Here is a 13,291-nt window from a genome sequence, read left to right as displayed (position 1 = left end):
GCCCCAGCCCGGGGAGTCTCGGGCCCTGCGGCTCCCGGTCCCAGTCCCAGCCGAGCGGGCCCGGCCCGGCCCAGGAAGTCCTGGGCCCCGTGGCTCTTGGTCCCGATCCCGGCCGAGCAGACCCGGCTCTGGCCCCAGGCAGTGTTGTAAGGGGGCAGGCAGCAGGGAGGGGGTGTTGGAAGAGGGCAGAGGAGTTCGGTGGGTGGTGGGGGGGTGGATAGGGGTCGGGGCGGTCAGAGGGCAGGGAACAGAGGGATTGAATGGGGGCAAGGGTCCTGGGGGGGCAATCAGGAAGGAGCAGGGGTTGGATGAGGTGGTGGGGGGCAGTCAGGGACAGAGAGAAGGGGTGGTTGGATGGGGCAGGGATCCCAGGGGGCCATCAGGAATGAGGGGAGGGGTTGGATGGGGCGGCAGGGGGCAGTCAGGGGACAGGGAAGGGGGGTGGATGGATCAGGGGTCCTGGGAGGACATCAAGGAACATGGGGGGTTGGATGGGGCACGACCCCCTGGAGGGGGGCACGACCCCCTCATGGGGTGAGGAGGAGGGAACCTGTTGTTAATATTTTGGCAGCTCATCACTGGCCTTATCCTCCCCTTCTTCCCCATCCCACCAGGCTACCTTGTCCGTTCTCTCATTTTTTTCCTAATTAATAAAGAAAGAATGCATGGTTTCAAAACAATAGTTACTTTATTTTGAAGGGGGGAGGGTGGTTGGCTTACAGGGAATTAAAATCAACAAAGTAGGCGGGTTTGCATCAAGGAGAAACACACACAATTGTCACACCAAAGCCTGGACAGTCATGAAACTGGTTTTCAAAGCCTCTCTGATGCACAGTGCACCTTGCTGTGCTCTTCTAATCGCCCTGATGTCTGGCTGCTCAAAATCGGACGCCAGGTGATTTGCCTCAATCTCCCACCCTGCCATGAATGTCTCCCCCTTACTCTCACAAATATTATGGAGCACACAGCAAGCAGCAATAACAATGGGAATGTTGGTTGCGCTGAGGTCTGACCAACAGCGCCAGTGAGCTTTTAAATGTCCAAAGGCACATTCTACCACCATTCTGCACTTGTTCAGCCTATAGTTGATCTGCTCCTTACTACTGTCCAGGCTTCATGAACGGATCCCCCGAGCTTGTCGCTGGGGAGCAGGAGAGCAGATTGCAGGAGAAGTGCTGGAGCCGTACACCAGGCCCTGGAGGTTGCTAGGAGCCTGGCAGGGAAGACATTCCCAGAACCCCCAGCCAAGCTACATGTCCAACGAGGACGGTTACCAGTCCTACAGCAGCACCCAGGAGGACTAGTACGGATCCCCCAAGCTCGTCGTAGGAGAGCAGAGTTGCAGCGGAAGCAGTGGATGACGACAGTTAGCAGTCCTACTGCAAAGTCTGCTGCCAGCAGCACCCAGGTGGACCAGTACGGACCCCCAAGCTCGTCACTGGAGAGCAGGAGAGCAGAGTTGCAGTGGAAGCGGTGGATGACAATGGTTAGCAATCCTACTGCACCGTCTGCTGCGAAGGTAAGGAGCTGCTGCTGTGTAGCAATGCCAGCTGCTGCAGGTGCTTCTGTGTCGAATGGTTGGAGGTCTGGGTAGGGCAAGGTACCTCGGCCAAGACAAAAGAGCAAGAGCCCTGGAGCTATTACATGTGTCAACCACAGAAGTGCTATGGGGTGTTACAGCGCCAACTGGACTGGAATGTACCGCTGCAAGACTTCTTCACCAGTGACAAAGGACAGGAATATGATGCACCTAAAATCTAAAAAGGCCCGCACATTTCCCAAAGTCACTACCCTTGACAACAGAATGTCAGTGATTGCATTGGCTACTTGGATCACAGCAGCCCCCACAGTAGACTTGCCCACAACAGCAGCGGTGACAGTGAGCTGAGCGGGCGCCATACTTGCCGTGGTATGGTGTCTGCATGGGTAACCCAGAAAAAAAGGTGTGAAACTATTGTCTGCCTTTGCTTTCACAGAGAGAGGGGCGACTGACGACATGTACCCAAAGCCACCCGCGGCAATGTTTTTGCCCCATCAGGCATTGGGAGCTTAACCCAGAATTCCAATGGACAACCGAGACTGTGGGAACTGTGGGATAGCTACCCACAGTGCACCGCTCCGTAAGTTGATGCTAGCCACAGCAGTGAGGATGCACTCCACCGACTTAATGTGCTTAGTGTGGACATACGCAATCGACTGTATAAAATTGATTTCTAAAAATCGACTTCTATAAAATTGATCTAATTTTGTAGTGCAGACATACCCTAGAAACCCTCCCAAACAATTCCTCTTTCCTTATTGTTTACACCCTTCAAATACTTGTAGTTATCATGTTCCCCCATTAGTAGTCATTTGGCAAAGTTTTGTACACTTAGATCTCCTAATCTGGCCTTAATTCCTAATTTCTTGGCTTCTTTGTGCCTCAATTTCTGAATCCTACTGTTGCAGTAAAATTTATTTGCATGCAATATGAACATGTTGAGCACTATGAGCCAGATCTTCAACCTGTAAATCAGAATAGATCCCTTGATTTCAATGAAGTTACGCTGATTTACACGAGCTGAGGATCTGACTCAGCACGTTTATTGTATAGATAATGCACCTCCTACTATTATAAATATCACAACCCCTTTTTACATTCCTCTTCTTCCTTAGTGACAATGGCAGCGATAGGTTGGAAAACAGAGGTCTGGTGGTGCCTAAATTAACCTTGCTAAGCTTTGTTGTAGGGTGTTGGGACTGATGAAACCAGAGAAGGAGGAGCCTGCCTGCCTGGTAGAAAATACCCCATTTCCCCAAATACCGATTCAGGGAAGCACTTAAGCACATATTTAAAGTTAGGTCTATGAGCATGTGCTAAAATGCTTTCCTGAATCGGGGCCCTAGCGATCAGCCCAGCACTTACTGATATCCTGCCAATGTATTTTCTCTTTCAGATCCACATGGCTGGGATTACTGTATTTTTCCTCTGTGCCATTTCATTCTCAGCCATAGGCTAAACCTGTAGAGAGCTTGTTTAAGTCTCATGTGGATTAGTTTGTTTTACGTGCTGCAGTCCAAGGGTTAGCTAAAAAGTCAACATTACATCAAAGCAACAGGACTCCACTGGCCATCACATACACACCCCAGCTCCCTCTCCATCCTCCACCGCATCATCTCAGGATATACAACCCATCCTGGACAATGATCACACACATGGGTGGCTGCCCAGGCAGGCCAGTCCCCAAGACCACCTGCCAACCTGAAGCACTCAGCGCAACTGCACAGCAGCAACTGCACACCGCACCAACCAGCTCAAAAAAACTAACATGCAACATGCAAATGCCAACAAACTCCCCACACATATCCACACACACCATCACAGGACCTAACCAGATCAGCCAATCACACACACCATCACCACCCATCAACCAACCACACCCACCAAGAGGGTGTATCAGATGTGGTAGTGTTAGTCTAAAGCAACAAAAAAAAATCCTGTGGCACCTAGAAGACCCTTATAGACAGACAGACGTGAGAGTGAGGTGTGGTGAATCTTCTTCAGATGTAATATATGCCATCAGCAATATATGCTGCAATGCCCCTATGTAGCCAAACTGGACAGTCTCTAAGGAAAAGGATAAATGGACACAAATAAGACATTAAGAATAACATACAAAAAACAAAACAAAACCAAGAACAGAAAACCCTGGCCCCACACAAACACAGCAGATTTTAAGCCATCCATCCTCCAAAAAAAAAAAAGGACCAGACTCAGAGAGAGCCAGACTGAAACCTTCCAATTCATTTTTATTCATTATTTAATTTACTAAACAAAGACTGTGAAGACTTTGAAAATACAGAACCAGAGAACCAGTTTCTCCTCCCCTCACTCCTCAGCTGCTGCTGCCACAGGGCCCCCTCCTCCCTGATGATTGATCTCTCTCGTCTATCTCTTGCTTTGCTTATATATACACACCTGTCCCTGGTCCTGGAACTATTCTGCTGCTTGCAAGAGAAGTGGGTATTCACCCACGAAAGCTCATGCTGCAAAACATCTGTTAGTCTATAAGGTGCCACAGGATTCTTTGCTGCTATTACAGTCTGCTAAGTGCTGGAATTCTGGGACAAGTTTCAGAGGGGTAGCCATGTTAGTCTGTTTCAGCAAAAACAACACGGAGTCTTGTGGCACCTTAAAGACTAACAAATGTATTAGCCCACGAAAGCTTATGCTGTAATAAATTTGTTAGTCTTTAAGGTGCCAGAAGACTCCTCGTTGGAATTCTGGGAGGGGCTGTGCCCTGAAGGAGATCTTTCTAAGACTCTTCTGGCCTGTAGACAAGTGCTTGCACAATCTGTTCTTGCAACTTCACTCCTACTTCACTGATGTTTGTCTGGCAGGGCAAAGAGCATGTTAATGATGAAAGTACAGTACATAGCTGTAGTTAGGCACAGTGGATCCAGTCCTGTAAACACTAGCAGGTAAGTACGGGTCTCTCGCAACTTATGCGCATTTAACATGCGCGATTTCAGCTTTACGCTGAAAGGCCTGGAGTCCCAGAGGGGGCGTGGCCTCAAGATTTAAAGGTCCTGGGGCACCAGCTGTGGCTGGGAGTCCCAGGGCCTTTAAATCACTCAGGGGGCTCCCAGCTGCAGAGGTGGCTGGTAGCCCCTGGGGCGAATTAAAGGGCCCGAGGCTCCAGCCACCGTGGAGCTTCGGGACCTTTAAATGCCCCCACTCCCGCCGCTGGAGCTGCGGGCGGGATTTAAAGGGCTCCTCCGGGCTCCCCACCAGGGCGGGAAGCCTGACAGAGCCCTTTAAATCCTGCCCGCAGCTCCGGCGGCGGGACGGGGGGAGGGCATTTAAAGGGCTCCTCTGGGCTCCCCACCAAGGCGGGAAGCCTGGCGGAGCCCTTTAAATGCCCCCCCCCCCATCTCACCGGCTGGAGCTGCGGGTGGGATTTAAAGGGCTTGGGGGTTCTGACTATACGCGGTTTTTGCTTTACGCGATAACCATGGAACGGAATCCCCGCCTAAGATGCGACAGACCTGTAACTCAACTCACATGAATAGCCCCGGAGAAGTTAATAGACGTAGTAAAGCCACTCACGTGTGTAAGTGTTTGCAAGATCTGGCCCGGTGTAACTAAGCCAGTGGTTTTCAACTGTGGTCCACGGACCTCTGGGGATCCACAGACCTCCATTTGAAAATTTGTAGGGGTCTGCAAATGAAAAAAGGTTGAAAACCACTGCTCCAGATAACAGCTAGGCACTGGCAGGTGACAAGTTGTTATTGCTGCTCCTGATTGAGAACTGCACTTAAGCTGTTTACCTTCTTTTCCCCACTCTAATCCATTAGTCTGTCTGTCTCATTCACCTAGATTGTAAACTCCTGGGGGGATGGGCTGTCACTTCTGTGTTTGTGCTTGAAATGATGAGGCTCCAATCTGGTTGGCTTCAGGTACTACTGTAATGTTAATGTTCATGTGACATCACTGTGTTCTCCGATAGTCTGAGCTGCTTATGTCCTAGTTTTGCTGCCAGAGTCAGTAAGAGCACAAAGAACAGCTAACTAAGGTCGATTTTATAGAAGTCGATTTTTAGAAATCGATTTTATACAGTCGATTGTGTATGTCCCTACAAAGCACATTAAGTCGGTGGAGTGCGTCCTCACTACTGTGGCTAGCATCAACTCACAGAGCGGTGCACTGTGGGAAGCTATCCCACAGTTCCCACAGTCTCAGTTGCCCATTGGAATTCTGGGTTAAGCTCTCAATGCCTGATGGGGCAAAAACATTGTCACAGGTGGTTTTGGGTACATGTCGTCAGTCCCCCCTCCCTCCGTGAAAGAAACTGCAGACAATCATTTCACGCCTTTTGCCTGGGTTACCTGTGCAGACTCCATAGCATGGCAAGCATGGAGCCCGCTCAGCTCACTGCTGCTGTTGCGAGCATTGTAAACACTTCACGCATTATACTGCAGTATGTGCAGAACCTGGCTAAGAGGCAGCAGTACGAGGACGATTGTGATGAGAACATGGACACAGACGTTCCTGAAAGCACAGGCTGTGGCAATTGGGACATCATGGCAGCAGTGGGGCTGGTTGATACAGTGGAACACTGATTCTGGGCCCAGCAAACAACCACAGACTGGTAGGACCGCATAGTGTTGCAGGTATGGGATGATTCCCAGTGGCTGCGAAACTTTCGCATGCGTAAGGCCACTTGCCTGGAACTCTGTGAGTTGCTTTCCCCCGCCCTGAAGCGCAGGAATACCAAGATGAGAGCTGCCCTGACGGTTGAGAAGCAAATTGTGATATCCCTGTGGAAGCTTGCAGCGCCTGACTGCTACCAGTCAGTTGCGAATCAATTTGGAGTGGGCAGATCTACTGTGGGGACTGCTGTGATTCCAGTAGCCAATGCAATCACTGACATTCTGCTGTCAAGGGTAGTGACTCTGGGAAATTTGCAGGTCATAGTGGATGGCTTTGCTGCAATGCGTTTCCCTAACTGTGGTGGGGCAATAGACGGAACGCATATCCCTATCTTGGCACCAGACCATCTTGCCAACCAGTACATAAACCACCAGGGGTACTTCTCAGTGGTGCTGCAAGCACTGGTGGATCACAAGGGACGTTTCACCGACATCAACGTGGGATGGCTGGGAAAGGTGCATGACGCGTGCATCTTTAGGAACTCTGGGCTGTTTGAGCAGCTGCAAGAAGGGACTTACTTCCCAGACCAGAAAATTACTGTTGGGGATGTTGAAATGCCAATAGTTATCCTTGGAGACCCAGCCTACTCCTTGCTCCCATGGCTCATGAAGCCTTACACAGGCAGCCTGGACAGTAGTAAGGAGCAGTTCAACTATAGGCTGAACGAGTGCAGAATGGTAGTAGAATGTGCCTTTGGACGTTTAAAAGCTCGCTGGTGCTATTTGCTGACTAGGTTAGACCTCAGCGCAACCAATATTCCCATTGTTATTGCTGCTTGCTGTGTGCTCCATAATATCTGTGAGAGTAACGGGGAGACATTTATGGCGGGGTGGGAGATTGAGGCAAATCGCCTGGCTGCCAGTTTTGAACAGCCAGACACCAGAGTGATTAGAAGAGCACAGGTAGGCACGCTGCACATCAGAGAGGCTTTGAAAACCAGTTTCATGACTGGCCAGGCTTCGGTGTGACAGTTGTGTGTGTTTTTCCTTGATGTGAACCTGCCCCCTTTGTTGATTTTAGCTCCCTGTAAGCCAACCACCCTCCCCCATTTGATCACAGCTGGCAAAGGAAATAAAGTCACTATTGTTCTGCATTCTTTATTAATTAAAAAAAAAGGGGAGAGAACTGACAAGGTATCCTGGGTGGGGTGGGGTGGGGTGGGGGGAGGAGGGAAGGACAAGGTCACATTGCTTATTGTAGCCACACTACAAATCAAAACTGTTTGAATGACAGCCTTCTGTTGCTGGGTGCCTGGAGCCTCCTCACTCCCCCCCCACCACATTCTTTGGCATCTGGGTGAGGAGGATATGGAACTTGGGGGGGGGGGGGGCAAGCGGTTGTACAATGCATGCAGCGGTGGTCTGTGCTATTGTTGGCTTTCCTGCAGCTCCACCAGACACCTGAGCATGTCCATTTGCTCCCCCATTACCCTCAGCATTGCATCCTGCCTCTTCTCATCACAGTCACTTAATGCTTTCCTAGACTCTACCACTGAATGCCTCCATTCATTCAGCTGTGCCCTATCAGTGCAGGAGAACTGCATGAGCTCGGAAAACATGTCATCGCGAGTGCGTTTTTTTCCGCCTTCTAATCTGCAATAATCTCAGGGATGGAGATGATGGGGGAGCATAGAAACATTTGCACCTGCAGGGGAATAAAAAGGGAGAGTAAAATTTAAGAAGATACATTTCTGAGAACAAAAGGGAGACTCTTTCACAGTGAATCAAGCAATTCACAGCAGGCAGCACATGTCCTTTAGGTACAAGGTTGCATTTTGCCTTTTATATTGAGTGCCTGCTGGTATGGTGACACATTACACATGGCTTGGCAACAGAATTCGGTTTCCAGGCAGCCATGGTAAGCTTTTTGGTATGTGAGGTTGGCTTCTTATTCCTTCATAACATGTGGGAATGTTTTAAAACTGTAGTGCCCTCCTTTCCCAGAGCAAGCAATAGGTTGGTTTCACTTTTAAAGGGAGGGGCTGTGGTTTTTGGGTGGATGTGCAGCACACACCTCCCCCCACCCCTTCATGTGACTATTTGGGATGATCCCTTCACCCCTCCCGCCCGCCGCGTGGCTATTCTCAGGGATGATCCCTTTTAGCCAAGCACAAACAGCCCAGCATGAACGGGGTCCTTTTACTGTTCCCTTACAAAAATTCCCGTATTTCAACCAGGTGACCATGAATGAGATCACTCTCCTGAGGCTGACACAGAAAGATATAGACCGAAAGTTGCTTGAATGCGACCCAAACCCAGGACCATTCGCTGCCATGCTTTGTGCTGCAATGATTCCAGACTACTTGCTACTGGCTTGGCGTGGTAAAGTGTCCTACCGTGGAGGACGAAATAAGGCAGCCCTCCCCAGAAACCTTCTGCAAAGGCTTTCAGAGTACCTCCAGGAGAGCTTCATGGAGATGTCCCTGGAGGATTCCCGCTCCATCCCCAGACATGTTAACAGACTTTTCCAGTAGCTGTACTGGCCACGAATGCATCCAAGTCTTTGGGGCAAATCAGACATTAAACACTATTGCTTTTAAACCCTGTACTGTAGTTACAAATTTGCACTCACTAGAGGGGCCTTCTCCACCTTCAGGGTTGGGGATCCTGCCTTGGGAGGGTATTGGCTCCAGGGTGATGAATAGGTCCTGGCAACCGGGGAGAACGGATTCACCGCTTGCCTGCTGAGCATACTCCTCCTCCTCTTCCTCCCACACAAAATCCTCCTCCCTGTTGTGTGAGACTTCCTTCTTGCAGGTGTCCACAGACAGTGGTGGGGTAGTGGTAGGATTCCCCCCTAGAATGCCATGCAGCAGATCATAGAAGCGGCATGTATGGGGCTCTGACCCAGAGGGACCATTTTCCTCCTTTGTCTTTTGGTAGGCTTGCCTGAGCTCCTTGACTTTCACGCAGCACTGCTGTGTGTCCCTGTTGTAGCCTCTGTCCATCATGCCCTGTGCGATTTTGGCATATATATCAGCATTTCTTCTTTTTGATCGGCGTTCTGCCTGCACAGATTCTTCTCCCCATACAGCAATCAGATCCAGTGTCTCCCATTCGCTCCATGCTGGAGCTCGTTTGCGATTCTGCGGGGACTGCATGGTCACCTGTGCTACTGAGCTTGTCACGCTGACCAAACAGGAAATGAAATTCAAAAGTTCCCGGGGCTTTTCCTGTGTACCTGGCTAGTGCATCGGAGTGGAAAGTGCTGTCCAGAGCAGTCACATTGGAGCACTCTCGGATAGCTCCCGGAGGCCAATAACGTTGATTTGCGTCCGCACTACCCCAAATGTGACCCAGCAAAGTTGATTTTAGCGCTACTCCCCTCGCCGGGGAGGAGTACAGAAATATTTTAAGACCCATTTAGGTCATCGCAATGGGGTTGCTTGTGTAGACATATTCATTACAAAATCAACCTAACATGGCTAAATTCAACCTAACCCTGTAGTGTAGACCAGGGCTAAGGCGTGAACAAACTGTTCCATTTCTAACCCTTTTTTCCATTTGCCTTTGCTCAGGGTAGCTGGCATGCAGGGCACTCTGTGTGTCGAGGAGCCCCAGGAGGGCTGCAGCTCACATTTCTCTGGATTGCAAGGCAGTGGTAAATCTCTGGGGTTGTTTGACCGTACAGCACTGCTTCTCTTCATAAAGCCCCATCTCCATTTTTCTTTCTTGTGGCATCTTTGTGGGCAAGCTTGTAACTTTGAGCAGTGCTTTTGCATGTCACCTGTAAACAAAGGTTAGAAGGATCCTCTTTGGCAGATACTTGAGAAATCCTCTTGTTCCATTTCCTGCAGCATTGGGGTTCTGTAGAATCTGAGCTGTCACTTAAAAAAAAACCCACAATGTTTCTAGCACCAGTGTATTTTGCCATAGCTGGTAGCCTAAGCCCCTTGGCTGGTATATGCCAGGTACATTTTCAAGGCCTGCCCCTTGATAAAGGGGGATTGTATGTCTGGGCAGGGATTCATCTGGCCAGCTGTGTTTTTGCTTTGAGTGACTGGCTTAATTTTTTTAACAAAGATGAGTGGTTTTTAATGCATTTTAACACACACAAATCTATTGGGTCAGATTAATCTCTGGCAGTGTCACTGGAGTTGACCCATCATGAATACGAATGAAAGTCTGGCTTGTTTGGCAGTGTGGTCTCCTGAGCCAAAGTTAATACAGCCTAAATCTTCATAGGAAGCATCAGGACATGGAGGTTTGTTCAAAGAACTGCTAGCCATCCTGGTTCCCCATTGGCAGAACTCTAACCCCAAGGGACAGACAGGGAAGTTTGTTCGGTATGAAGTGGCAGTGCCAAACACAGGACTGCCTGATGTGAGGAGCTGCTGTGGGATCTGAAACTGAAATTGCCCAATCAGGTGGGAAAACAGATGAGACTTGCTACATTATCTCCCAAGGGCCTGAAATAGGCTTGGGTTGAAAGGAACCGTTTGGTTCCTCCCACATAGAGAAAGGGAGGAACCGAACGGTTCTAGCGCTGTGATAAGTAACAGGAAAAGGGGATAGATGTGAAGGAAGAGCGTTAAGGGGAACCTGCTCTACACTACGTAACATTAATCATGGTCAGATGTGGTAACCTAGTGTGGAACCAGCCATGGAGAGGATTATCTCTCAATCAGTTAACAGCCTTTCATCGCCAAGCAGTTGGAGTCAATCTGATTTAGGTCAAAAGTCAAATGATTCTGGAGGGCTCATCCTAGTCCATTGTGATATTCGTTCACAAGCACCACTCGCTTTGGCTGTCTCTAATCAGGAGTTGTCTGAGCCTGGAATAAATAGTAAGGCAGTTTCAGATCATCTGACTTTTGGCCTAAATCAGATTGATGCCAACTGCTTGGAGATGAAAGGCTGTTAACTGACTGTGAGATACTAGATAATTAACTTTTTGTGCATGATTTGCATCAAACTGCATTAGGATGGTGACTGGAATTTAATTAAACACACACAACAGCATGTGAAGTTTATTGTACTAAAACAACCTTACATGTTTTAGATACCTATCAAAACATGTTTCACATTTACAGCTAATTTTTAAAAAACTCTGATTTTTATCCGCCCTCCTTCTAGTCCAGCAATTTCACAGGTGGTCACTTTAATTTTGGTTGTAACAAATGGGTTTGATTGTTTCTGTCTGGTGTACTCCCCACTCTCACATCTTTTCAGATGGGGGAGGAATTGCAAAGCTTTAGGTGAGACACTTTATGGTGAAATTTGCTATGGTTGTCAGTCTAATAGCAGTAGCTGAAAGAAACTAAAAAACAAAAACAACAAAAAACAAGCAAACACCCCTCCTCCCCCAAAACCCCCCACCCCTTATTCCTAAAATTACTTTCTCATTTCCTTGGTCCTGCTCTCATGTCTCTCTCTCCTTCCTCACCTTAGCTTTCACATGTTCCTTCCTCATCTGCTCTTGTTTATTCTCTCTCTTTCTCATTTCTACTTTCCTTCCCCCCCATCTTCATTTCAGTCTCTTCTCTTTTTCTCCCAGAAGCCATCTGGGGTTCTCCATTTAACCCTGCCGGGCAGGCAAGACATTAGTCACATGCTGGGGAATACAAGAGCTAACACCCACTGTCAAGACAAAGAATGTTCTGAGGGCAAGGTTTATAATTCTTCCCAAGGTTGAAGCTAGCCACTGGGAAGGCCTGGTAATCTGTATAATCACAGTGCACAGTGCAAGAGGAGTCTGGGGGGACTGAGGTACTGTGAGCCTATTTATTGTATTGGGTCTGGTTTAGCTGTAGATGAGGAAGTGGTTATTTATAATGTGTTACTTTCTTGCACGTGAAAGCTACTTACTTGTATTAAGTGTGGCTGGCTCTCCTACTCCTGGTCTATGTATCTGTTGTTGAATTGCCTTAGTCCATCATTTTGATGGTGAGAAATAGTAATAAACCTATACTCTGACTCCCCCAACTTTGTGATTGCTATCGAGATTATAAATCGGGAAGCTTTGATCTAATAGCAACCTGAACCATATTGAAACTCAGGACTATAAGGACCGGTCCCTGTTTTGTGGCCCCTATGCCCAAGTGCTCAGTACTGCCTGTGGTTTATTTTGTACTCCCTTTCCAGGTATGAATGCTGCCGTCCGTGCCGTGACTCGCATGGGAATATACGTTGGCGCAAAAGTTTTCCTGATCTATGAGGTTCGATTCAATATTTTTTTCTGTCATTCTCAAGGGGTAGAGATTGTATAGCTTTGTCCTGTAAATGGCTGAGTGCCACCTATGGAACTTGGAGGGGGAAATAAACTGGGGCTTGGTTATGCTGTGATAGTGCAGCATCCTTTCACCTAGTGACCTCTGCTCAGAGCCTGCCTGTGACAGGGAAGGATGATCGCACCCCTGCTTTGCAAATGATTACATGGAGGCAAAAGAGGAGAAGGGACTTGCCCTAGGTGGAATCCAGGAGTCGTGGCTCCTAGTCTCCAGTGTGTTAACGTCAAGTTGACGTGACTGGTGGCTTCTTCCCGGGGGAAACCTCAAATTGGGATAGATGGGTTAGCTATAGCTTGTGGCAGGTTCATTGGCAGAGCTGTTGGGCAGGAGAAGCCCTTTCTCTTAGCTCCTTGGTATCGTGATCCCTACAATCATGGACATTTCTTTTCAAGGGTCTCCTCTTCCCTCCCCTCTTCGCTCCCACGGTCTTGCTCAGCTTCATTTGTGGTGACTTCAGTTTAAGGCAGAGAGTTGCCAGGTTCTTGGCACAGTTGCTCCTGGGTGCGCAGCCGGGTTGTGTGGCCGCATCCAGTCGGGATTGACAGAGATAGATTAAGCTTTTGTGGGTCCATGGGCCAGAGCAAGTGGGGGGCCTCTCCCCACCCCCCATCCCTCCACGCCCCTGCTAGGGAAAGGGGGTTGGGCACGGAGGCATGCCACCCCACCCCCCCTCACCTGGTGCGCCTGCTGGGCAGAGGGGGTGGGGGCTTCCCGTTCCCCAGCAGGAGCACTGGGGCGGCAGACGGAGTGGGGCAAGCCCCTGTGCTCTGACCCCACTCCCCGGAAGGAGCTCTGGGTGAGCTGGCAGAGAGGGTCAGGGCCCCTGGGGATGGGCCCCATTGGCCCAGTGGCTAGTGTGCCACTGAGGA

At 49.3% G+C, this 13,291-nt stretch overlaps 1 protein-coding gene across 2 annotated transcripts in view; it reads left to right on the top strand.

The window, feature by feature from the left end:
* PFKL (phosphofructokinase, liver type) overlaps positions 1-13,291 on the top strand; it is a 49,210-nt gene that overhangs the window by 3,879 nt on the left and 32,040 nt on the right. Inside the window, exons 1-2 of one of the 2 annotated variants that reach the window (XM_039488393.1) lie at positions 9,706-9,793; positions 12,277-12,350. In XM_039488393.1, coding sequence (XP_039344327.1) covers positions 9,721-9,793; positions 12,277-12,350 — 147 coding nt within the window. In that variant the 5' untranslated portion in view covers positions 9,706-9,720. Of the gene's footprint in view, positions 1-9,705; positions 9,794-12,276; positions 12,351-13,291 lie in introns of those variants that run through there. The other variant, XM_039488392.1, reaches the window with a different exon arrangement.

Source organism: Mauremys reevesii, linkage group 9 (genome assembly GCF_016161935.1).
Source record: "Mauremys reevesii isolate NIE-2019 linkage group 9, ASM1616193v1, whole genome shotgun sequence".
NCBI classification, from domain to species: Eukaryota; Metazoa; Chordata; order Testudines; family Geoemydidae; genus Mauremys; species Mauremys reevesii.
This window is presented reverse-complemented; position numbering and strand designations above follow the sequence as displayed.